Here is a 24068-nt window from a genome sequence, read left to right as displayed (position 1 = left end):
CTTCCATCAGGCATTGAGAATGTTAGATCTGTCATAGGACACTGCTCTTATGCTGATACATTTAACCCTTTGACCCCTAACAGTGACCAGCATCTAATTTCTCCTTACAATATCATCCTTGAATCAAACATTAAGGTCATGAGAGTAAAGGAAATGATCACCAACTAAGCTCCTGATTGTAAAACAAATTCTCCTTGTCAGTACCCAAGGAAATGTATAGAGAACAGTATGGAGAATATACATACTGAGTTTCAGTTGTTTAGGGTTGAAAACAAAAAACAAACAACCAACAGCAAAATAGTAAAGACAGTGTTACACAGCCATCAAGAGTGAATTTAATGTAACATTGTTGTAGAACTAAAATGTTTAACACATGGATTGTTATTCTTGCTTCAGTTCAGTCATTACCTAAAGAGAAAAAAGCAACTTCTGCACTTGATTTCTTTGGTTCTACTCCAGTTGAAAGGGAATCCAGGAAAACATTTGCCAAAAGAGAAAACAGGTGAATAACTAACTACTCTTGTTTTGTCCACAATATTTTTTTAAAGAAAAAATCAGGCATCCTGTGTATTACTTCATGCATCATGCATTGAACAGGGAAAACTTTAAACCTCACCATACCTTGCCTTTCTGTAAAATTCATGCATCACATGTTAATTTTTAGGCTTAGTCAAGCATTCCTTGTAGACCCTCTGCCAATCTGCTATAGTTATATCAGGATGAACTACAGTGAACACATACCATGTCACAAAATTAATGGGTAGTGACCAATTGAGGAATAGTTTTGGCAAAAACTACACCATGGGCCCCCTTAAAGGGAAAAGTCCTTTGGCCTCTTAGATATTTAATAACACAGCCACATGTACCTGATGAGTTTTAGTATTCTCATTACTTATTGGCTGGATAATCTATGGATATTCTCAGGAGAAGTTACATGTTAATTTCTTCTGGTAGTTAAATTATTATTATCTCCCAAAGCTCTTTATGGTTTGTTTTCCATCCTTTCAAATTTTAATGAGAGATGCAAGACAAAGGAAAATGAAGATTATTAGAATTAAGGCTTATTTGGAAAATCTGCAGATACAGTTTATGCAAAAAAATTGTAAAATGCATGCTTTGATTAACCCTTTTACTTCCGAGATGTCAATAGTAATTCTCCTTACTGTCTGTCATACAATTCTTGTAATGTTAGTTTGGAGAATTTGGTCTTGGATCAACTAATAATCCCCTGCTTGATTATTTATTCTCATCACTTGTCTGCATGATATTGTATTGATATTGTAAGGAGAAGTTCTGTCTTGGTCACTCATGGGAGTTAAAGGGTTAAACAAAAAAATGTATTTTATCCTTTTACTCTCAGTTGTTGTTCAAATGTTGGTTCAATGTCAGTATCTGAGAAACTGCCTACCTACCCCTCCCCTAAGTCAACATTAACCCTTACTTGTGAGCAGTTGATGGTTGTTGAGTTAGGGGAGGGGTGGGTGTGCAGATGCTGACAATGATCTGAAATGTTTATGGTGTATCTACAGAGTTTTTTTTCATTTTTCACCATTTATAACTTTTCAGTTTGGACAGTATTAAGAGGCCTTCAAGGGAAGAATTAATTATTTGTCTGCATATCTTAAATTATGCATGCACTTGATAATATAATTTTTAGGAAGTGGAAAACTGTTTGAATGGACTGACATTTGTTATTACAGGAATCTTGGAAAGTATTGAGAGAGAGGAGGCAACAGATCTGATTCAAAGATATGGTGGAAAAGTTGCCCAATCAGTGAGCAAGAAAAAGAGTCAAGTTGTTGTGCGACAGGATCCTGGAAGAGTAAACTTTCCAAGGTATATTGTAATGCACAGCTCAAAAGAGGGAAAAAAAAGAACTGTGAACATAAACATATACACTGCACCTTTTCCCTAAATTTTTATAACAAATCCGGGTGCAGCTTACTGCAAATACACCTGGGAAACTTGTCACAAATTTGCATAAATTAACATGATTCATTGAACAGCAAACTAACAAGAACTGAAAAATTTTCTTTTTGTTGGCTTCTAAAAGAGTTTTTTTTCCATGAGCATAAACTTATACTGTGGAGTTCATTAAATGCTTCTTTGTTAAAAGACCTTTTTAACTGGTTTAAGGTTGTATTTCCTTCCTTGAATAGCTAAACATTACTTGGCAAGAAACCTGTGATTTCTTTGTTGTTGTTGTTTTTGTTGTTGTTTTTTTTTTGTGCAACTGATCACATAATTTGTTAATCCTCATTTCCCTTCTTCCATCTACTTAATTTACGGTGTCACTCAGTCTGTCTGTCTGTCTGTCTGTCTGTCTGTCTGTCTGCTCTTTTGTGTACACTTAGTGAATATAATTTTTCTTGTGTGCATACAAGTACTGTACATGACTTTGCATTAAAGTTACTGATGTGCATGTGTGTGATATACATGTACCAGTAAAATGTCATAGGAGCCATAGGCTAGTGTGCAACTGATAACATAATTTGTTCATCCTTATTTCCCTTCTTCCATCTACTTAACTTATGGTGTCACTCAGTTTGTCTGTCTGTCTGTCTGTCTGCTCTTTTGCTTATGTTCATTCTTCCAATTACTGTCTTTCTATCTGTCACTTATTCTCCTTGTTCTCCTCTGTACAGTCACCCACACGTCAGTTTTACCACCACCTTAAATTCCACCTTTAGGTTCATCTGTTGGATCATTTTACTGTACTTCCACCTGTAGACTTGTTTGTGTTACTTAAATTGAGTTGCAAGAAAGTACAGTTTTTTTGTTTTTTGTTGCTTTATTTTTTTAATCTAAACAAGATTTTAACAGTAAAGGTAATTTTTTTTTGTGCAGAAGAACCAAGTCTGTTATGGGTAGACAAATATCAGCCTTGGGCAGTGAAGCAGATTATTGGTCAGCATGGTGATAAGAGCAACATGAGAAAGCTGATGAACTGGCTGAGAGACTGGGAAAAGAATAGAAAGAAACTAGCCTCTAAATGTGAGCACACATTGATTGTCAAGATGCTTTTCCCTCAAATACATGTACATGTAACTTCTCTTCAGGCAAGTATGCAAACGGTTCAGGCAAACTGTTGGAGAAAGCAGATGAAAAAGTTTGGGTTGTAACCAGATAGGGGGACCTTTCTGGGGGGGGGGGGGAGTAGCAATTCTCCTAGTCACCTGATGCTACTGAAATTAAGTAAGCATAGGCAAGGTTAGACCTGTGGCTCTTGTGCTGACTTTACATCCAACCCTTTATCTCACATGAGTGACCAAGACAGGATTTCTCCTTACAATATCAATACAATATCAATCAGACAAGTAATGAGAATATAGAAAAATATCAATCTGGGGATAATTAGTTGATCCAATACCAAATTATCCAAATCATAAAAATTTTATGGCAGACAGTAAGAAGTACTAGTGAGCTGTTTGAAGTAAAAGGGTTCAGTGGATGAACCTAACCTTAATCAACAGATATTTTACATAAGACCTTAACTTGAGTTGTAATGCGAATGTCGTCTAGCTGTTGGCTAAATACCTTTCACATTGAATCCAGATTGTTTCTGATTCCCACATTCAGAGATACAATTTTTTAAACAGCTGTAACTTATGAACTTTTATGAATTTATTTTACTCGACAGTCACTTATACATGTAGTTAGTATGTTAGTAATGGAATCACAGTTTTAAACCTTTTTATTTTGCACAGCTTTCTTTTACAACAAAGGCCAAGATGGGTCGTCCTTTATGGCAGCTCTTCTGTCCGGTTCCCTAGGAGTTGGAAAAACAACAACAGCTACATGTATCCTGGTTTGTGAAGAGCTGGGTTTTACGTACATTGAAATGAATGCCAGTGACACACGAAGCAAAAAGACCTTGGAAGAACACATTTCTCAGTCACTGAACAATAAAACCATGGATGGCTTTCAGACAGGTTGTCAAATTTCTGTAAGATTTGGAATGACTTTGATATTATTAAAGATACTTCATGAATTCTCCAGTCTTACTAAACTGATTTTCCTCTGTAGTTAATTTATTAGATTTCAGATGTCATTTTTCCTTGTATTTTTGGTCGTATTCGCTATACAATAACTTTTTGCTAAATTTCGCCTTAGGTCATTTCTTTTCACTCACCCGTCGAATTAAAGCTCTATTGGTCAACTTTTCCTAAAAAATTTGTCAAGTTTCCAGGCCGACAAATCGCCTGCATCTTTAATAAGAAAAGTTCCTTCACTATGCGTTCAGTATGTGTGTGTCTCATTTTTCCCTGTCCTGTCAAGACCTCTCGTATGGCAGTCCAGCGCCCTTCGATCACCCTAAGCAGGCGATGGTTTAACGACCATCACATCAGCAAAAAATAAGTATACTAAAAAAAAATAGCATGTTTATATCATTGTGCTACACTCCGAAGTAATGAAAATGAAAAGTTAAAAAATGTAATATGAGGCCCTGTCCAAACTTGGCGTATAAATAGTGAAACAGCATAGCTACAAAATAGAATCATGGATCACGAAATAAGCAATGACACGATTTTCTGTTTCGAGTTCGATGAGCTCATATTCAGCTTCTTCAATACTGCTGGTGTTACCAAGTGCACCGTTTTGTTACACACTTCTGGGACAAATCACATTTTCACAGGAGTTAAGGTGAGGACAGAATAAGTTAATAGCGACCGAATGCAGTGAATGAATAAACGGATATTGACTAAAGATACAAATAGAAATAATTTGAAACATGAGACAAAAGAATGAAAAAAATATCGATCTTATTTACTCGTCACGAACGCAGGATCGAATCTTAGACCATCGGATTTTACGAACTGAAGTTCTCACACATAGCTATAGATTTCTCGTTAATGATCCATGACATACAATGGATACATAAAGGATCATCCTGCATACTGCTTAGATCATCAATGTCGAAAGTTTCAGTGTCTTCAAATACATAATGATAGAAAGGAAATTTCAAGCTCTTGCGTGACAAAGGAAAAAATCATTTTTAACCGACGACCGAAAAGAAAAACCCTATCCGTCAGATCAGGTTAAACTACCGATTAAATATCAATGCTGACATGAAGATAAACATACCAGACCTTGAGGTAGCTTATTTATCTTCCCATGAGGGATTTACGAAGCTGCGGCATTTCTGATTTCAGTATCATGTGCGTCACTTGTCTGTACGAACTGTTAGACATTTATTTATGGCCGCGCCTACTGCATCCAAACTCGGCTGACAATTCTAGAGCTCAGAGAGACAGAGAGCTACGGCCTCAGATTTCTCTTCCAACTTAAAGTCAACTGGTTCAGTAACAATTTATTCATAAAATTCTTATAAGATACACAGAGGGTTTCTGCACTCAAAGATGCCTGGAGTACACAGATTTAAAAAAATTTTGAATATCTTCCTCGGATATTTTTTTTAAGAAGAGTACTCATGGTATTCGCTTTAATTCTTTCCAAGACGCGAAACGATTTATCTATGCTTTTCTCTAGATACAACGAGAAGTCAAGTATTTTTCTTGCAAAAGAACTTTATTGGAGTTAAATTTATTGCAAGTAATCTTCAGGTGAGGAAAGATAATGAAGAAATATGTAGCATATTATAATCGAAAGACAAGAAAATTGGAAAAAATTTACATAAAGAATACATATTATTGATGTGGTTTCTTTAGCTTTGTATCTCCCTCTAGTGATTACACCGGACACCTACGCTTTTGACTGCAAAAATATTTAGGGCGCAATTGGCGGGAGTTATTTACAAGAAAAAAGCTTACCGTTATTATTTTTAGAAACTTTTTGAAGTTGTCACGGTGAGAGCGGAAGATGAAAATTTGAGAGAACTGTAACGCTAATGGGAAGATGACCAAAAACAAATTTGTATCATATTGAACGAGGGATATATCGAGTTGATCATTTGAAGAGAAATTGCATTGGTACATTATAACTCACGATGTGAAGTCATCCTTATCGATTCAGTTATGGCAGGGTGTAACATGTCCTGCTCAGAGAAGAAAAGGGTTTTGCGGATGCGACTGTTTTGCACTGAAAGAGAAAGAGCTGAATTTAAATCACAGAAATAATTAATCGCCATGGAGAAACATGTAAACAAGTAATAATCATAAAAAGAATAAAAAAAAACAAACAGACAAAAATACAAGCACAATACTGGGCATTAGATGAGGTTACATCTTTCAAACTCGTGAATATGTTACCTTCATTTTTTCATCGAATTGTTGTAAAGCAAAATATTATTTTGATATTTTCAGGCATGTAGAATTAACAAATGACATCGTCTGGAGAATAGAAGGATTCAGAGGATAACAGTTTAACAGGTACAAATCAATTTTCATTCTGCAACTGATTAGAGCTGTAGAGCTCATGTTATTTATAATGGAAGATCGCAATCTTATTTTTCTTGCGGCTGACAACAATCAAGGTTAATTTCAGTCGAATTTCCCGGCTTATTGTTATCAGATGTGAAGATATTTCAATGGTTTCTCTCATTTGACTGGTTTAATAGTCTGCACGCGATGCAATTTCCTAAAGCCTTAAACTCCTAGAAGTGATATAACTTGTAACTTATCCCTGTAATATCAATACATTATCCAGCAAACAGGCAATGAGAATATTCAAAGTTTTATGAGGTAGAATTCGTTATCTTTGAACTAACACCAAATTTCTTTATCTACTTTGAAATGAAACATGTAGCAGCTAGAGGGGAGAATTAACAATTAGATCACGGGAGTTGAAGGTTTAACTGTGCGTGATGATTATGCGGCAGAAGCGCGTGACGAGTGTGTGGCAAAGCTAGATAACGTGACGTATATAATTAGAGCTCTCGTCAATATCAAAATCAGCAAATATCTCTTTGTGAGTTTGTGACAAAGCTCGAGGTTGAAAAAAAATTACCCAATCCCTACGTTTCTTTTGATATGGTAACATTCGCGATATATAGTAATAATAACGGTAATATGGTTTAGTTTCCAAAACGTGACATCTCCACCGCACGCTGTAATCTTCACATATAAAGGTATCAATATCGTCATTACAACCGGATTTATCAACATGACAGTTTTACCTTCCATGTGGGCTGTTTTTTTTTCAATTGTATTTTTTTACCTGAAGCTGAATTCAATTCTTTTTTAAAGAAAATAGTTCTTGTAATGAGAAACTGTTGTATTACAATGTCCGAAATTGAATTGATTTTTCGGCGAGCCGAGTTTCGGTGTAACGGATCTCTTTAATCGATGCTCCTATTTAAAAAATCATATTTGATTCAAATTTTCAATCAATATCTTTTGAATAAAATGGATGATACAGTTGGCCTATGGATACGAATTTATCTGCTTGAATTGAATTATCTATTTGAAGGAGTAAAAGATGTCATGACACTCGATGGTAAAATTCGTATCCACGCGCGGTTATCTAATATCTCGTGTATGCGTGTGTATTATTGAACAAGTGTGATCTTAAGAAGGCTGTACATCGGCCAATTTCCCTCACTATATTTTAAGCCGGGACCGAGACGAAGGCATCGTAAGCAACGGATCAAAGGATGTATAACACGATAAAAAAATACATTCATGCATTATGGAAGTATCAAATAAATCTGCGAGTTTCGTTGTGATTTTTGTTTTGTTTTGTTTTCATTTAGGACGAATCTGTGACCTGTGTTTTAGCCAAAAATGCTGGAAAAGCTTTTATTCATAGGACAAAAATATATTGTTTAGTTATGAAATTATACGAGGTATTCAACAGGCTACAAGCATTTCTTTTTTTCCTTCTGTGGGGAATCAAAGTGGGAATCTAAAGAATACACATTTTGCACTCTTGGGTAGCCGATCAGAGCACAGCTTTCCTGCTCGCTCGCGGGTCCTACCTTAACGTATAAATAGCAGAGGAATTGGTCTTTTATTGCATTATTTTTGATCCATGCCTACTGGGTACAACAAGGTTGTTTATTGCAATTCACGCATTTTGATAAGGGACAGCCTTGAACGACGTTTCAACAGATGAGACTACGAGAACAAACAAACAAACACGACACAACCCGCAGAACTTAACTGGAGCTGTCACGCAATTACAATAGCGTGACGGAGGAAACTTTGAGATTTTCAATCTTCCTCTATGATTAAGTATAAAATGTTTTCTTTAGGTTACTTTCATCTGAGTCTCCTCTTTTGATTTTAAACAATGTAGCGCAGTACAATCGATTCAATTTTATTTCTAGAAATGGCAGAAAGCAACCTCCCAACAACGGGAGAAGAACTGGAGGTGAAAAATGAGTTTCCAGCCACAGGTAAGAAAAAGCAACAGGGAGAGACTTCGTTGTGGTGATTTTGTACAGTTTGTTAATTAAGTATATCTTAATTCCGGTGCACAATTTTTTGGATTACTTCGACTTGAAGGTTTTTAAGGAATCCACTAAATACGTCAGTATTAGAACGCTAGTTGTAATTGCACATAGTTGTGATCACTAACAAGTTGAAATATCTTCTCGGTAATTTCAGCAACAGAGGAAAGTCAAGTTACGTCAAGTGACGCTGAACTGGATGTATACAATGACCCTTTAAGAGGTAAGAAAACTAGGTGAAGTAAGATTGTTTGAAAGACGTCCTAGTGAAGTTTTTTTGTCCTTTTTACATCAAAATTTGCGTATGTTTTGTGAATGAGTTTTTGAAGCAGCAAAATATCTTCAAATTTCAAACTTTGTTACCAGTAAAATAAAAACGAAACAAAAAAATAATTTATTGCTCGATTCAATGGAGCGGAATACGATGACATCATTAATTATTTACAAGCCACAAAGCGGAAAATTTGAACGCGACTTCGCTTGGAAGAGCCCTAAATTAGAGAAGACTGGGTCAAACTTGGCCCACTAGGCTTTGTATAACTCAGTTTTCTGAGTTTTAGAAGTGCTTCCTTCCAAATCAACGCACGGCGTTTTAAAGATTAAAGATGTAGCTACAATTTTCACCTAAAATGAATAATATTTGGTAGGTAGAAGTATTTTCCTTTTGAATTTGAAGATACTCAAAATTTGGTCATTTTTAATGTGAAAGTCGTTTTCGGCGAGAGAGAGCTGTTGGCTGAAAAAAATGGCAAACGGATAACTTTTTGAGGCCGCCACGAAGAAAGTATTTGACTAAAAGTTATGCTAACACCTGTTTGTCCGTTATTGTTCAATGCATGTTTGGCAGAAATTTTACTCAATTTGAGAATTCTACAGCGAAAAGGAGGCATTTTGTCTCGGCCGTATCGCCTGTTTTGGTCTTCTAAATATTTCACGCCTCGTTAGACAGTTATGTCAACACCAGGCCCACGCTATAAACCACCAGTCAACAAAATATAGAACCCCTGACTTTCACATCAGGCAAAATGGCACTTCGCGGGAAAGCAGTACTTTCCCAATCAGATTTCTCCAGTTGGCCTCTAAGAGTATGTTCTCAATAGACAGTTACATGTATGAGAAAAACCAAGTGATCAAAAAACAACAGCAACAAAAAAACATTTTTTTTTTAGCGCACTTTTCTGAACGATGGGAAAACCACGAACCCTGGTCACTCTCAGCGCGATGTTTTTTTTGTTTTTAACAGAACATTCACAAGTTTTAACTTTTTCGTTCCTGGCTTTGCTCTGCTTTATGCACTAACTATGGGGTTTTATATTCTAACTTGATATTTGGGAAAACGTAACCGAGGTGTAAAAGGGTTTTTGGAAAATCTCTCTATCAAAATGTAAACCGAACAGACTTGATTTGCTTACAGCCAAGCTACAGCTAAAACCTCTAATAGAGCATGTGCATATTTTTAAACAAACAAAGAGCAAAGATAAACTCTTCTGAAGTGCGATTGTAAACAAAGTTGAGTTGAAATAGGAGCTCCCGGTAAAATTTTTGATATTTTGGAAAACGTAAGCCAGTTGTAAAAGGAGTTTGTGAAAGTCTCTCGACCTAAATGTAAACCGAGAAACTTGAGCTGGTAATAGCCAAGCTGCAGCCCAGACTCTTAACAGCTTGCACACAAACAAAGTGTACAGATATTAAACTTTTCTAATTTTTCGTTTTTCATAGCACTCAGTTCCTTTAACCTAAAAGTTTGTTTGGAAGTATAAAGTTTGCATCATCGGTCAAGGGTCGTATTACTTATTACTAAATCATTACAAATCATTAAAAACGGTATGTTTTCAGGGATAGCGAAAGTATGTCTCGAGGAAGGTAACAAAGAATACAGACAAGGAGAAGCTAATAACGCGATAAACTCTTACACGGAAGGACTTCAAGTGAACTGCAAAGATAAACGACTCAACGCCAAGCTTTACAGCAACAGGGCAACAGCTCATTTCCGTTTGGGTAACAATTTCATTTCTAAATATATAAATCTCTCATGCAGCGTTACAAGATACCGGAATACACAATCTGCATCAAGAAAAGGAAAAAATTGAGCAACAGCAGAAGAAAAGCACAAATACATGAATCCCCCTTTAGTGGATGAAAATTAAGAAAAGAAATGATTCTCGTTATTAGACTGCAATTTAAGCAATTGTAATTTTTCAGGCTTCTTTGCTGCAATTTCATTGGATGAAAACTTTTTTAAACATCATTTCCTGAATCTCATAGCAAACTACGTGGAATGTCTGGATGATGCAACAGTTGCTGTTCAATTGGAACCCACTTTAATCAAAGCTATTAAGAAAGGTGGGTTTTTCAGACGTAAGCCATCAACATTTTATTCTCTGATTTCGTCAAAAGAGGATTGTGTGGTTTGTGTCAATAAACTCTCAAATACCCCTGCCTGTTTAGTTCACGTTGTAGAGCGCCGGAGGTCGAGGGTTCAAGCCTTGGACCGGACCATCACCCTGAGTCTTAAAATAACTGAGGGCAATGTGCTGCCGCCTAAGCTGTGACATCTGCAAATGGTTTGATATTCTTGTCCCGGTTATGGACGGAAAACTGTAAGCCCTGTTTCCTAGCTCTTCTCTGTAACTATTAGCAAGGGACGTTACAAAACCCGAAAAAGAAGCACCTGAAAGATTCCCTATCAAGAGTTAAACTGGTCAATGCAGTCTGCCCGAAAACTTCCCCGAAAAATGCTGAAAAGTGCGTAACAGCACATTAAAATAAAGAATGAGCGAGATAAATTCGTCGTTATCATCATAAATTGAAGCTTAATTGGTAGCCGCTTTGTATTAGCTCCTTATTGGTTGTTTATTTTCAGTTCTTCCACAAGTTCAAATTTCCTTCATTATCACAATTTTTGTTCCCAGCTAAATGACAAATTAAGTCCATTTTATTACTACGTTTATACCTGAACAGGGATAAATTACCTCGCACCACCAATTATTCTCTCCTTTCAGGAGCCAGAGCTTGTGTCGAACTTTGCTGGTATAAAGAAGCAAGGAGCTGGTTGCATATGGGATTGACCGTATCCTTTAACGAATGTTTCAAACGTGATACGAGATGCAATGCGAATAATATTTCAAGAATAAAAAAATACGTTCCAGGCAGATTCTTCTACACATAATGCGAGCCATGTTCTCTTATACTGCTCTGAGCAGTTAAAAGAAGAAGCCCAAATATTATTAAGGAGTTCTTTCGATTATTCGACGAAACTTTACTTAAAAGAAGAGGCCATATTAACTAATTCCCAGAGTTTCTGCTAAATGCCCCTCGTTTTTGTCTTGAGACTAGCATCACCGCGACGACCGAATCTAAACTAATAAATGCGCTTCAGAGCTAGTTAACACTCTCGAATAACTTGAAATCAAATCTCTTCAAGAAAACCACGCTCGAATTATCATTCCAATTTTAAGGTTTTATCCAATACTCTCATTATTTTTAAAACATATTTCCATTGTATTTTCGCAAATCCGCTCATGATATAGTTACCCTTGACACGTTTTAAGATTGACAACAATAACCAACGTCTGCTTCAATTAAAAAGGAAATCGAATACTGAACTAAAGGTCAAAGCAAACACTTATGCTAGTCTCGGATGTACTTACCATAATGCTACACAGTTCGATACAGCAATCAAGTACCATCAACTTCATCTAGAAATTGCTAAAGAAGTGGAAGACAAGGCCGGAGAGGGAGCAAGTTATGGCAATCTCGGCAACGCTTATCAAGGTCTAGGAGAGTTCAAAACAGCCATCAAGTACCATCAACGTCATCTAGAAATTGCTAAAGAAGTGGAAGACAAGGCCGGAGAGGGAGCAAGTTATGGCAATCTCGGCAACGCTTATCAAGGTCTAGGAGAGTTCAAAACAGCCATCAAGTACCATCAACGTCATCTAGAAATTGCTAAAGAAGTGGAAGACAAGGCCGGAGAGGGAGCAAGTTATGGCAGTCTCGGCAACGTTTATCAAGGTCTAGGAGAGTTCAAAACAGCCATCAAGTACCATCAACGTCATCTAGAAATTGCTAAAGAAGTGGGAGACAAGGCCGGAGAGGGAAGAAGTTATGGCCATCTCGGCAACGCTTATCAAGGTCTAGAAGAGTTCAAAACAGCCATCACGTACCATCAACGTCATCTAGAAATTGCTAAAGAAGTTGGAGACAAGGCCAGAGAGGGGAAAAGTTATTGCAATCTCGGCAACGCTTATCAAGGTCTAGGAGAGTTCAAAACAGCCGTCAAGTACCTTCAACGTCATCTTCAAATTGCTAAAGAAGTGGAAGACAAGGCCGGAGAGGGAGCAAGTTATGGCAATCTCGGCAACGCCTATCAAGGTCTAGGAGAGTTCAAAACAGCCATCAAATACCATCAACAATGTCTAGAAATTGCTAAAGAGGTGGGAGAGAAGGTCGAAGAGGGAAAGAGTTATGGCAGTCTCGGCAACGCTTATCACAGTCTAGGAGAGTTCAAAACAGCCATCAATTACCATCAACGTCATCTGGAAATTGCTAAAGACGTGGGAGACAAGGCCGGAGAGGGAGCAAGTTACGGCAGTCTCGGCAGCGCTTATGACAGTCTAGGAGAGTTCAGAACAGCCATCAAGTACCATCAACAATGTCTAGAAATTTCTAAAGAAGTGGGAGACAAGGCCGGAGAGGGAGCAAGTTATGGCAGTCTCGGCAGCGCTTATGACAGTCTAGGAGAGTTCAGAACAGCCATCAAGTACCATCAACAATGTCTAGAAATTGCTAAAGAAGTGGAAGACAAGGCTGGAGAGGGAGCAAGTTATTGCAATCTCGGCAACGCTTACCAAGGTCTAGGAGAGTTCAAAACAGCCATCAAGTACCATCAACGTCATCTAGAAATTGCTAAAGAAGTGGAAGACAAGGCCGGAGAGGGAGTAAGTTATGGCAATCTCGGCAACGCTTATCAAGGTCTAGGAGAGTTCAAAACAGCTATCAAGTACTATCAACAATGTCTAGAAATTACTAAAGACGTTGGAGACAAGGCCAGAGAGGGAAAAAGTTATTGCAATCTCGGCTACGCTTATAAAGGTCTAGGAGAGTTCAATGTAGCCATCAAGTACCATCAACGTCATCTAGAAATTGCTAAAGAAGTGGGAGACAAGGCCGGAGAGGGAGAAAGTTATGGCAATGTCGGCAACGCTTGTCGCAATCTAGGAGAGTTCAAAACAGCCATCAAGTACCATCAACGTCATCTAGAAATTGCTAAAGAAGTGGGAGACAAGGCCGCAGAGGGAAGAAGTTATGGCAATCTCGGCAACGCTTATCAAGGTCTAAGAGAGTTCAAAACAGCCATCAAGTACTATCAACGTCATCTAGAAATTGCTAAAGAAGTGGGAGACAAGGCCGGAGAGGGAAGAAGTTATGGCAATCTCGGCAACGCTTGTCAAGGTCTAGGAGAGTTCAAAACAGCCATCAAGTACCATCAACGTCATCTAGAAATTGCTAAAGAAGTGGGAGACAAGGCCAGAGAGGGAAAAAGTTATTGCAATCTCGGCAACGCTTATCACAGTCTAGGAGAGTTCAAAACAGCCATCAAGTACCATCAACGTGATCTAGAAATTGCTAAAGAAGTGGGAGACAAGGCCGGAGAGGGAGAAAGTTATGGCAATGTCGGCAACGCTTTTTGCAATCTAGGAGAGTTCAAAACAGCCATCAAGTACCATCAACGTCATAGAGAAATTGCTAAAGAAGTGGGAGACAAGGCCGCAGAGGGAAGAAGTTATGGCAATCTCGGCAACGCTTATGAAGGTCTAGGAGAGTTCAAAACAGCCATCAAGTACCTTCAGCGTCATCTAGAAATTGCTAAAGAAGTGGGAGACAAGGTTGGAGAGGGAAAAAGTTATTGCAATCTCGGCAACGCTTATCAAGGTCTAGGAGAGTTCAAAACAGCCATCGAGTACCATCAACGTCATCTAAAAATTGCTAAAGAAGTTGGAGACAAGGCTGGAGAGGGAAAAAGTTATGGCAATCTCGGCAACGCTTATCGCAGTCTAGGAGAGTTCAAAACAGCCATCAAGTACCATCAACGTGATCTAGAAATTGCTAAAGAAGTGGGAGACAAGGCCGAAGAGGGAAAAAGTTACGGCAGTCTCGGCAACGCTTATCAAGGTCTAGGAGAGTTCAAAACAGCAATCAAGTACCAACGACAATGTCTAGAAATTGCTAAAGAAGTGGGAGACAAGGCCGGAGAGGGAGCAAGTTATGGCAATCTCGGCAACGCTTATCACAGTCTAGGAGAGGTTAAAACAGCCATCAAGTACCATCAACGTCGTCTAGAAATTGCTAAAGAAGTGGGAGACAAGGCCGGAGAGGGAAAAAGTTATGGCAATCTTGGCAACGCTTATTGCGGGCTAAGAAAGTTCAAAACAGCCATCGAGTACCATCGACGTCATCTAGAAATTGCTAAAGAAGTGGGAGACAAGGCCGGAGAGGGAGCAAGTTATGGCAGTCTCGGCAACGATTATCAAGGTCTACGACAGTTCAAAACTGCAATGGATTACTATCAACGCGCTGTAGAAATCGCTCAAGAAGTGGGAGACAAGGCCGGAGAGGGAAAAAGTTATGGCAATCTCGGCAACGCTTATGGCAGTCTAGGAGAGTTCAAAACAGCCATCAAGTACCATCAACGTCATTTAGAAATTGCTGAAGAAGAGGGAGTCAAGCCTGGAGTGGCGCACTCACTCTTTTCCCTTGGAAACTGTTTTGAGTGCCAGGGAAACTTTTTGATGGCCTTTGACAATTATTACTCGAGTGTAGAATTGTATGATGATATCAGGGCCAGTCTTCAACTCAACGATCAGTGGAAGATTACTTATCGTAATCTTTACCAAGTAGCTTACAAAGGTTTGTGGCGTATAAATCTCAAACGAGGTCAAGCTCTAAAGGCTCTTCTTGCCACAGAGAAAGGACGTGCTCAAGCTCTGAGAGATCTCATGACCACAAAATATCGGCCTGGAGATTCTTTAACGCAAGGCGCATCCCACATTTCTCTGAGGTGCGTTACATTGAGCACAGTTTTCATAGCTATTAATGGACCATGCGTTTACTTCTGGGTTTGCCTCAGTGAAGATAACATCCAGATGAAAAAGGTACACGTCAACGATTATAAGTTTGAGGATGAATTGGAACGTTTCATCCAGCTGCTGAACGAAACTACTCTGAAGGAGATCCGTGAAAGAGATACTGTTAAAATAGAAAATCTTCCTCCTGATTCGCCGACAGAAGAGGAAAAGGCCAATGATGTGATCCGAGTTGATGTGAGGCACTCCCAATCAAGTGCTTTAAAGAAGCTGCATGGCATTATCGTTGCTCCTATTGCTGAACTGATCGAAGGCAACGAGATAACATTCGTTCCTGAGGGGCCATTTTGCCTTGTACCTTATGCAGCGTTGCTGGACTCCAAGTCATCATATCTGAGTGATTCTTTCAGAATTCGTGTGCTTCCCTCTCTGACGACGTTGCAACTAATTCATGATTGTCCAGCTGACTTTCACATGAAGACTGGTGCATTGCTTGTCGGCGACCCATGTTTCAAACATATCACCTATCAGGGAAGACGTTTGGTACAACTTCCAGGAGCAAGGGAAGAAGTGGAAATGATCGGACGTATCCTCAATGTTCCCCCCCTCACTGGAGAACTGGCAACAAAACATGAAGTTTTAAAACGAATATCATCAGTGGCCTTAGTTCACATAGCAGCACACGGTAAAATGGAAACTGGAGAAGTTATCCTGGCGCCAAACAACACAAGAGAAAACCCTCAGCCGCAAGAGGAAGACTATCTACTGACGATGAAAGATGTCATAGAAGCTGGGTTAAGAGCTCGTCTGGTTGTACTTAGCTGCTGTCATACTGCTCGTGGGGAAGTCATGGCAGAGGGTGTGGTGGGCATGGCGCGTGCACTTTTGGGTGCCGGTGCTAGATCTGTTGTGGTAACCTTGTGGGCGATTGGCGACGAGGGAACCCTGGAGTTCATGAGTTTCTTCTACGATGCACTTGTCAAAGGCAAGAAGGCAAGTGAAGCTCTCAATCAGGCCATGAAGTGTATGAGAGAAATTGAAGAGTTCAAGGAGGTGATTTACTGGGCACCATTTGTACTCATTGGTGATGATGTCAACCTGGATTTCAAGGATATTAGAAGCCGAAACAAGTAAATATTCTGTTTAAACATCCAATTCAATACAAAGTTACCTTAAATCGTAATTATAGCTTATCTATGAGCAATGATACTTGCGTGTTATTTTCCTTTCAGTTGGGTAACGATATTTAGTTTTTTCTCCGGGAAGTTGAGATGCAGTAAAATCAAGAGGACATGTTTACGATGATGACATTCTATTTAGGAAACCTGATAGGAGTAAAAACGCAAATTTCTTTAAAACAATCCTTTCGTGCAATGTATCGTTTCATGTGCTATGAAATATTTTATGGCAACTCAACTATCCTTCCTAAACTTAGATTCTTTTTTTTTTCAGTTAAGGCAGTGAGCATTGGAATTCCAGGGAGTTTTAAGATACCTGCAAACGCTGATATTTAGACCATAAGCCAGTAAGCTACCGATTAAATATTTGTTAAGAGTCTTCTTTTCAAAGCAGGAAGAACCAAAAGGCGACTAAAGTCAAGTTGAACAAGAGAACGGATTTTCATTGATTCAAAAGTTGACTTTTTCCTTGTCAGAACTGCTCTTAAGAGCTTGATCTTTTATGTTTCGCTGAAACTACTGGTTTTTTTTCATATAATGTCTTGAAATTATCATGAGTAGCTACATAAAAGTTAATTTTTAATCTATGTATTACCTACTTAGCGGATTTGGGCGTTGCATTGGCGTCGAAGTTGAAACGTCATGAAAACGTTTCCAGAGTTTTTTAGACTTTTACTCAATCGGTTTTTTTTTTCTCATGAGTGATGTAAAGCTGTTACAGCCATGTGCATGTGTGGAGAATTTCCATGGAAATGGGAAAATAATCAGTTGTCCGATTGCTCGATTATCTTATTTTATGTCAGATAGGAATTGTGAGTAACTTTTCGATGATTTGTACCCAGTCATTGGTACTTAAAGTTAGTTTCTGCTGATAAAAATTTGGTTTATCTGGACTTAAAATGACAGATTTTGGCCGTAATGGCAAGGATTTAGTCTTGGTATTAGTTAATTTTCTGAGATTTCTCCTTTAAGTTTTGAATGCGATAAATTGTGTTCTTTTTTACAAGACGATCGATGCATTTGCAGTATATTTTTTAAACTAATCGTCCAAAGGCAAAACGAGAAGTTTTATCTTAATTTTAGTTACTGGCGTACACAGCATTAAAAGAAACTCAGAACGAGCTAGAAAGTTAGAGCCAAATGATTTCATTTAGTTTCTCCAATTAGATTGTTTACTTATTATCTAAGTACAATAAACTAACATTTGAATGTCAAACAATGAAACAAGTCGCTTGATATTTTGTTAGAATGGAAGTGGAAATCAATGACAAAGGGGAGAAAATTTCTGCATCAACCTGCATAAGCCATTTCTTGTCGTTTGAAGTAGTATTCGCTTAATAACTTTTGCCCATTTCTTTGAATAAGTTTACTGAATGAGAGATAAACTTCGATGTTTTCTGACTCAAACTGCTAATATCCATTTCGACGCACTTCTTTAGCACGTTATGCGACAGATATGATGTTTTGTTACATCTTGTCGTTTGAAGTAGTGAGCACACCTGTGTCTAGTTCGCTCAACTATTGCCCATTTCTTTGGATAGAGTTATTAAATAAGATAAGGAACTCGGTTTTTTTTTTTAAGATTTTATAACTACTAGATTCATTGGCAGCCGTTCTTAAGGATGTCACGCGACGCGCTTCTGTAGCATGTAAAACATGATGTTTTTTCATATATCTTTGAAGAGGCAAGAAAAAAGAAATTACCTTTCACTTTGGGAGATGATGCTTTATTCCATTTATAGAAAGAGTCCTCATCATGGGTACCCTAGGTCGGTGTGGTTCCTCGAGTGTAGAAAATATTGATGAATTTTTTTCCACCATTTCAAACTTAACTAAAACAGCTTAACTTACTTTAAAATGAAGAGGGCCGACCGAGGAGAACTTCGGCTAACGGTTAAAATTTTGGCCATTTTTCTGCTGCGGTTAACTCAGAATAACACAAAATAACACTTTGTAGGAAAGAAAGATTTCTAAGGTTAACTTTTGCCATAACTAAGGGTTAAAATCTGTCAATTCTACGCCTAACAGCTAGTTTTTTGACCGATTTACGGCTAACGGTTAACCCTATGGGGACCCTTGACTGGGTAACATGCAAGATGTGAAATGAAAACGGTTTAAGAGGGTGGCATTTTCAACTCGAATTTGGAATTAGACCTTTTAGGGAAAAACAAGCCGTGGAAAAATCCTGGAGGCGAGGATTAAACTGGGAGAGACGGGCATGGGGAGAGCGTTGACGCCACGCATTCCTTTTCTGTTCAATCTGAGATGCTTAATGAAGCTCACGCAAAAAAATTAAATATATCTTGCGAGATATTCACCGACGTCAAGGCGAGCAGGGATAAATTTCCTCCCCTCTTTAGCACCTTGTACCGGATCTGAAAAGTCTGTAAGCCCTGATATTTTGACCTCACCGCGGATCTAAAAAAACTGCGACAACGTAAATGTTTCAGCAGAACATCTCTACTGACGATAGCATATATTACAATCATTTAAAAAAAAAGATCCATGGGAAGGGAGAAGGATGAGTCGAGGTTCCGTTTGTCCCCCCGGGTTGGGAGTGTAAGCAGCTACGTGGTTTCATGGGTAGCATCTCCGGACGGATTCTCAAGAATCTTAGAGCTACGATTTCAGAAGGTAAAGATAAGAATTTCCCTGAGAAATTGATAGACTTGGGTTTCTTTCGTCTTCTTAAATTTTCTTCTTGTACTACATAACTCAACTCCATCTACCCACCTTACAGCGGTTTTTAGTATATACCACACAGGTGAATAGAGCTCTTCGCGTGGGCTGATTGGCTAATTCAGAATTAACAGTCGAACCTGTATTAAGCGGTCGGTTGTAAAATTCCCGAATCTTTTCCTCTTATGCATTGTGACTTTCACCACTTTTTAGCGGTGGTCTCTATTAAGCGGTTGTGGTCATCCTTGACTGAGTCCCATCGGCCTATTCGGGTTGTATGGAACCGTCACTTAGGGCGGAATCACTCGAATAAAACGACGAATTCTCTCTGAAGTAAAATTTATTCCATGTTTGTCTACCAAAATCAATGTTAGTACTCCAGTAGTCCCACGAATTCAATATTTCACTCCCACCTCACTTTCCACTTCCGCTAAGTCTTCTTTCCAAAAAAGATCAGAGGTCTTCACGATTTTGGAGTTCGCTAATTGTATATGAATATATTCGCACGTGTGAAAGAAATCGGCCTTCGCCAAAACACTCGTATGGTTAATGCCCACAGCTGTCTGTCAACTACGTATTCTTTCTTGCCGCTGGTTCTTTGCTCCTCTTCCAAACCCAAACCTTCCTTCCCAAGTCTTTCCCCTACTCACGGACCTCATTAATTCACAACTTTATTTGGTATCGTGCGACAATTTTTACTTTTCTTACTTTCATAATAGTTAAAGGAAAAAACAACAACAAAAATAATAAATAAATAAACCAAAACTTCCGCTTAAAGCGCCAGAGCAAACCGCAATATTTATTTGTTATTTTTCTCTTTTTTCCCCTTCCTATATACTTGGCGTTTAGCCTAACGTAAACTGCTTGCTCTTTTTGTAAATATTACTTTCCAGTACCTGATACATTATCTTTAAAAAAAAACCTATCAAATTCAAATCTGCCAAAGAAAATTAATCAATATTTAGAATCCATTATCGTTTACAGAGAAATAGATTTACAAAAAAACTCATCTTAAATTGCAAATGTTACCGTTTGCCTCTCCATGTTTGCCAGGTAATATAATTCCCATTTCCGAAGCCAGCAATAAAAATCCACAATTTTAAATTGTTTTTCAATAAGTACGTGTTTAATCTAATCTAATCAATCTACGTGTTTAATAAAGTTTAGCCCAGAATTTAGAGTAGCTTTCATTAGGGGAGTAACATTTTGACTAAAAAAAATTTAAAATACAAAAAAACAAAAACAACAACAACAACAACAACAATAACATCCAGATACAGACTGTATTATACTGTGGTAACAAACGAGGGAGACCTTTACCCCAAGCTATAGCAGATCTCCGGAAAAGTGAACCATAAAGAAAGAACAGTGTTCTTCCTTCTGAGTTAGTCTCAAAGTTTTACACTAGAACGTCAAAGGTGACGCTTCCAAGAGTCACAACATTCTATATCACCCAGAATGCAATCACTTTTTTAAAGGTCGGCTTGAAAAATAACTGTCGGTGAGATACGTTTCAGTTGCTCAAAAAACTGTGCAAAATGGCAAAAAAGAAAGGTTAACTTTCAATATTCCCGCGTGACCACAGAATGGATATGAAATGAACAGTAACCAACCGAACATTGCTAGCATCGTAGGTTTCTTCTCCATATTACCCATTTTTTATCAAATCTGACTTGGGAAACGGGGTACATTTTCTGCCAAATTTTCCACGATTTCACATTAATAACGACTCTTGACAAAAGAAAATTATGTATTTCTTGCCCTCCGTGAAAAGTTAATTTCTCGTGTTCTGATTGGTTGCTGAGTGCCGGTTGCCAGAGCATAAACAGCGCTGTGTTTTGATCTTATTAGAAAAACAAACAAGCCAATTGTCTCCAAGCTACAGTTGCCCATTCGTCTGTCCGCCCATTCGTGCGCACACTCATCAGTCCGTCTATCAATCGAGCCAATCAAAATCATCCCAGCCGAGTCATGATTCTGGAGGCAGTTTACAAGCAACTGACAGAACACTAGCATCACGGGATGTCTGTGGGTAACTAGCACAGTCACAAAACCAAGGTATGCGACTAAAGCTGAAAAGAAAATGAAGAAACTTTGAAGTGAGAGTCGAAGGTTGTCCAGGATCCCATAGGTTATGCTTTAGTCAGCACAACGACAACTCCGTAAATCCCGTGCAACCCTCTCGAAAAATTAGACGTAAAACTATTGCGAATCGCTACTAAGCCACTACCGTTTCCTGCGTTCTGTTCAGTTACAAACATGACGCGTGCAACGTCCTATTAGTGCTCAAATCAGGCTAGTGATAACTAATCACTTTCGAGAACTTTGCTATAGTTTTGATTAGTGCTCTAATGAGACAGTGTACAGTTCACGTTATGCTTGCAACTGGCCATTTAACGCAACATGCCTATGTGACTATACGCGTTATATGCGTGGTGTTATAATTTTGTCAATCACTTGATGAATTACGGACAGAATTGGACTGCACTCTGTCAGGCCTAGTACTAGTCATAAATGTCTACACATGTTTGTCATGGGTAGATCAGTTGTTCAGGGCGTGCGTATCACACAACAAGAGATTCAGTTCAGACTGATATATAATAATACCTGTTATCAATTGTGGCAGTATTGTTCGGATAAGTCGAGTTACGGAAGACGATATGTGTTAGGAACAACTGGAACAACATCAGAAAGATAGCCAGGGCCAAATTGGGTCTTTCGAAACAACATTCTATGAGTACTAGATTGCGTCTTTCGAAAAGCCTTGAGGTCTAACGATTATTTGAAAGCAGCTCAGCCACGGGATCCTGATCGAGAAAATATGTAATTGTATATATCTGTATATATCTTCTTCAGAGTTGCATTGTACATGTAACAGAGCATTTTTCAATTGAGTGTCGAAAATAATCAATGGTTGCTTTGGTTTTTCTTAACTTCGCCGTGTGATTGGTCCAGAAAGCTCGCGCCACCTTCCTAACCAATCAGATTCAAAACTTGAATGAATTGTGACTTGGTCATTCGCGTTTTCCCGCCTTTTATGCAGTACGCCCACAACGATCACAATAACCATACGTCAACAATGTGATGCAGTCATTTGACTTTCATTTTTAAGATTCAAATCAATACAACAAATACATCGGTAAAACTTACAACAAAGCCGTTCCGCTTTCTTTAAAATATTTCTATGATTCTGGGGTGAGCAATTCTTTCGATTTGAAAACGATTGCCGGAGCAGCAGCCACAGTTGACTGAAAAATTGTCAGGGTTCCAAAACCTAGAAAAAAAAGAAGATAAAACATCAAAGAGCTTCATGGTGAGATCACATTAGTATGAAGAGCATTGCGAAACTTCGAGCCCACCTAATAGTATCAACAATGACTTAAAATTTGCAGGTTCATGAAATGTAATTTCTGACGGTTGAGTGACTAGGAACGAATTAGTCAGAAATTACTATTCTGATGGCACGATTGAGAGGCTTTAGTATTCTCAGGGGAGAGTTTTGAGTAGTTAATGTTTTAGCGGGGAATATTAATCATTCTAGCTCAGTAAGTCTTCCTGTTTGCTGTCAACAATTTAGTTAATTTTTTCTATGGAGTATGGGTTTGTTTGTACCTCTTCCCCGAGGTTCCGTGCCACTGCATTAGATGGGGAATACGTTTCCACATAATTTTTTGGCCACATCTAAGAGTGGTTTTTTAGTGGTTTTTCGTATCTGGCGTGGTACACTTAATTTTTCAAGCTTTTCAAGTTAGACTTGCTAGCATATTCTATGTTGTAATAAGTATATGTTACGTCACATTGTTGTTGTCGGATGACTGACTGACCATTCCTCAATAAACTATTTCACTTTGAATGTTTCGTGATAGTGTAGTCAGAATATAATATTTCTTCCCTTTAAAGACCGCGTTGCTTCTCAACTATGGTTAAATCATAAACAATAGTCGTAGTTACACTAGCCCTTTCACCCATGGGTAAATAGCGTTTGCCCACGGGCAAGGACGTTTTTGTCTGTAACCGCTTTCCCCAGACCGAAACCGCCTTAGGGTTATTTCCATGGATACATCAAAAAGAACAAAAGAACTTCGCATGACAGTTCCTGAACTGAAAAGTTCGGTTTATCTGCTCCTGGAGGTGGCTTGACCAATCATAAAGCAGAATGTAGCTAATACAGGAAATCGCCTGCAGTGTTTTGAGGTGACCTCCGATGCGCTTGGCTAATTTCGCACCCTCTTCGGTGTCTTCTCGCAAAAAAACAGCTGGACTGTTATATTTATGGAGGACTGTCGTATAATAGGCAGGGAAATCACTGAAATTTAGCTTTATAGATCCCGATTCGTAACATTCATGTTGCTCTGTACTTTTCCTGCCAATTTGTCAGGTCAGTGAACTCATATCGTATTATATTTGACCCTGAGGGGGGGGGGGGGGAGTCTTTTACTGTGTAACCGCATCCCTAAGTGTAACAAGAAACCTGAGCTTAACCAAACCCAAGCCATTTACCCTCCTTAAGGCCCCAAACCCAAGGTGTGTGTAACCACGGCTAATCTGAATCTCTTCAAATTCAACTTTTGGCAACAACATAAAGGTGTCGCTTCATGAATCTACGGTAAACATTCACTCAAACGTGACAACTCTGTAGAAGAATAAAAGTCACTGGGAAAAAAAACCGTTAAATAGCCCGCTTAAAGGACCACGCAAACTTTACTCTCAAAATTTTAAATCCCAATTATTGCATATTTCTTTAGTACATCTGTATCATGTTCAAACAAGGACAAT

The 24068-nt window shown here is 38.5% G+C and overlaps 2 protein-coding genes across 5 annotated transcripts in view; both read left to right on the top strand.

Annotated features, from left to right (window-relative positions):
• LOC113678045 (replication factor C subunit 1-like) overlaps positions 1-4575 on the top strand; it is a 249540-nt gene extending 244965 nt beyond the window's left edge. For all 4 annotated transcript variants that reach the window (XM_089184552.1, XM_089184556.1, XM_089184563.1 and 1 more), the window contains 2 exons: positions 2848-2994; positions 3708-4575. In XM_089184552.1, the coding sequence (XP_089040678.1) occupies positions 2848-2994; positions 3708-4030 (470 nt within the window). In that variant the 3' untranslated portion in view covers positions 4031-4575. The remainder of the gene's footprint in view (positions 1-2847; positions 2995-3707) is intronic.
• The window catches only part of LOC149051579 (replication factor C subunit 1-like), a 65473-nt gene that overhangs the window by 3703 nt on the left and 37702 nt on the right, over positions 1-24068 (top strand). The window contains exon 6 of the mRNA XM_089186339.1: positions 397-502. Coding sequence (XP_089042465.1) covers positions 397-412 — 16 coding nt within the window. The 3' untranslated portion in view covers positions 413-502. The remainder of the gene's footprint in view (positions 1-396; positions 503-24068) is intronic.

The sequence above is a fragment of the Pocillopora damicornis genome, chromosome 1 (genome assembly GCF_964200805.1).
Source record: "Pocillopora damicornis chromosome 1, jaPocDami1.2, whole genome shotgun sequence".
Taxonomy (NCBI): domain Eukaryota; kingdom Metazoa; phylum Cnidaria; class Anthozoa; order Scleractinia; family Pocilloporidae; genus Pocillopora; species Pocillopora damicornis.
Note: the sequence above shows the minus strand (reverse complement) of the source record. Positions and strands in the feature narration are given on the sequence as shown.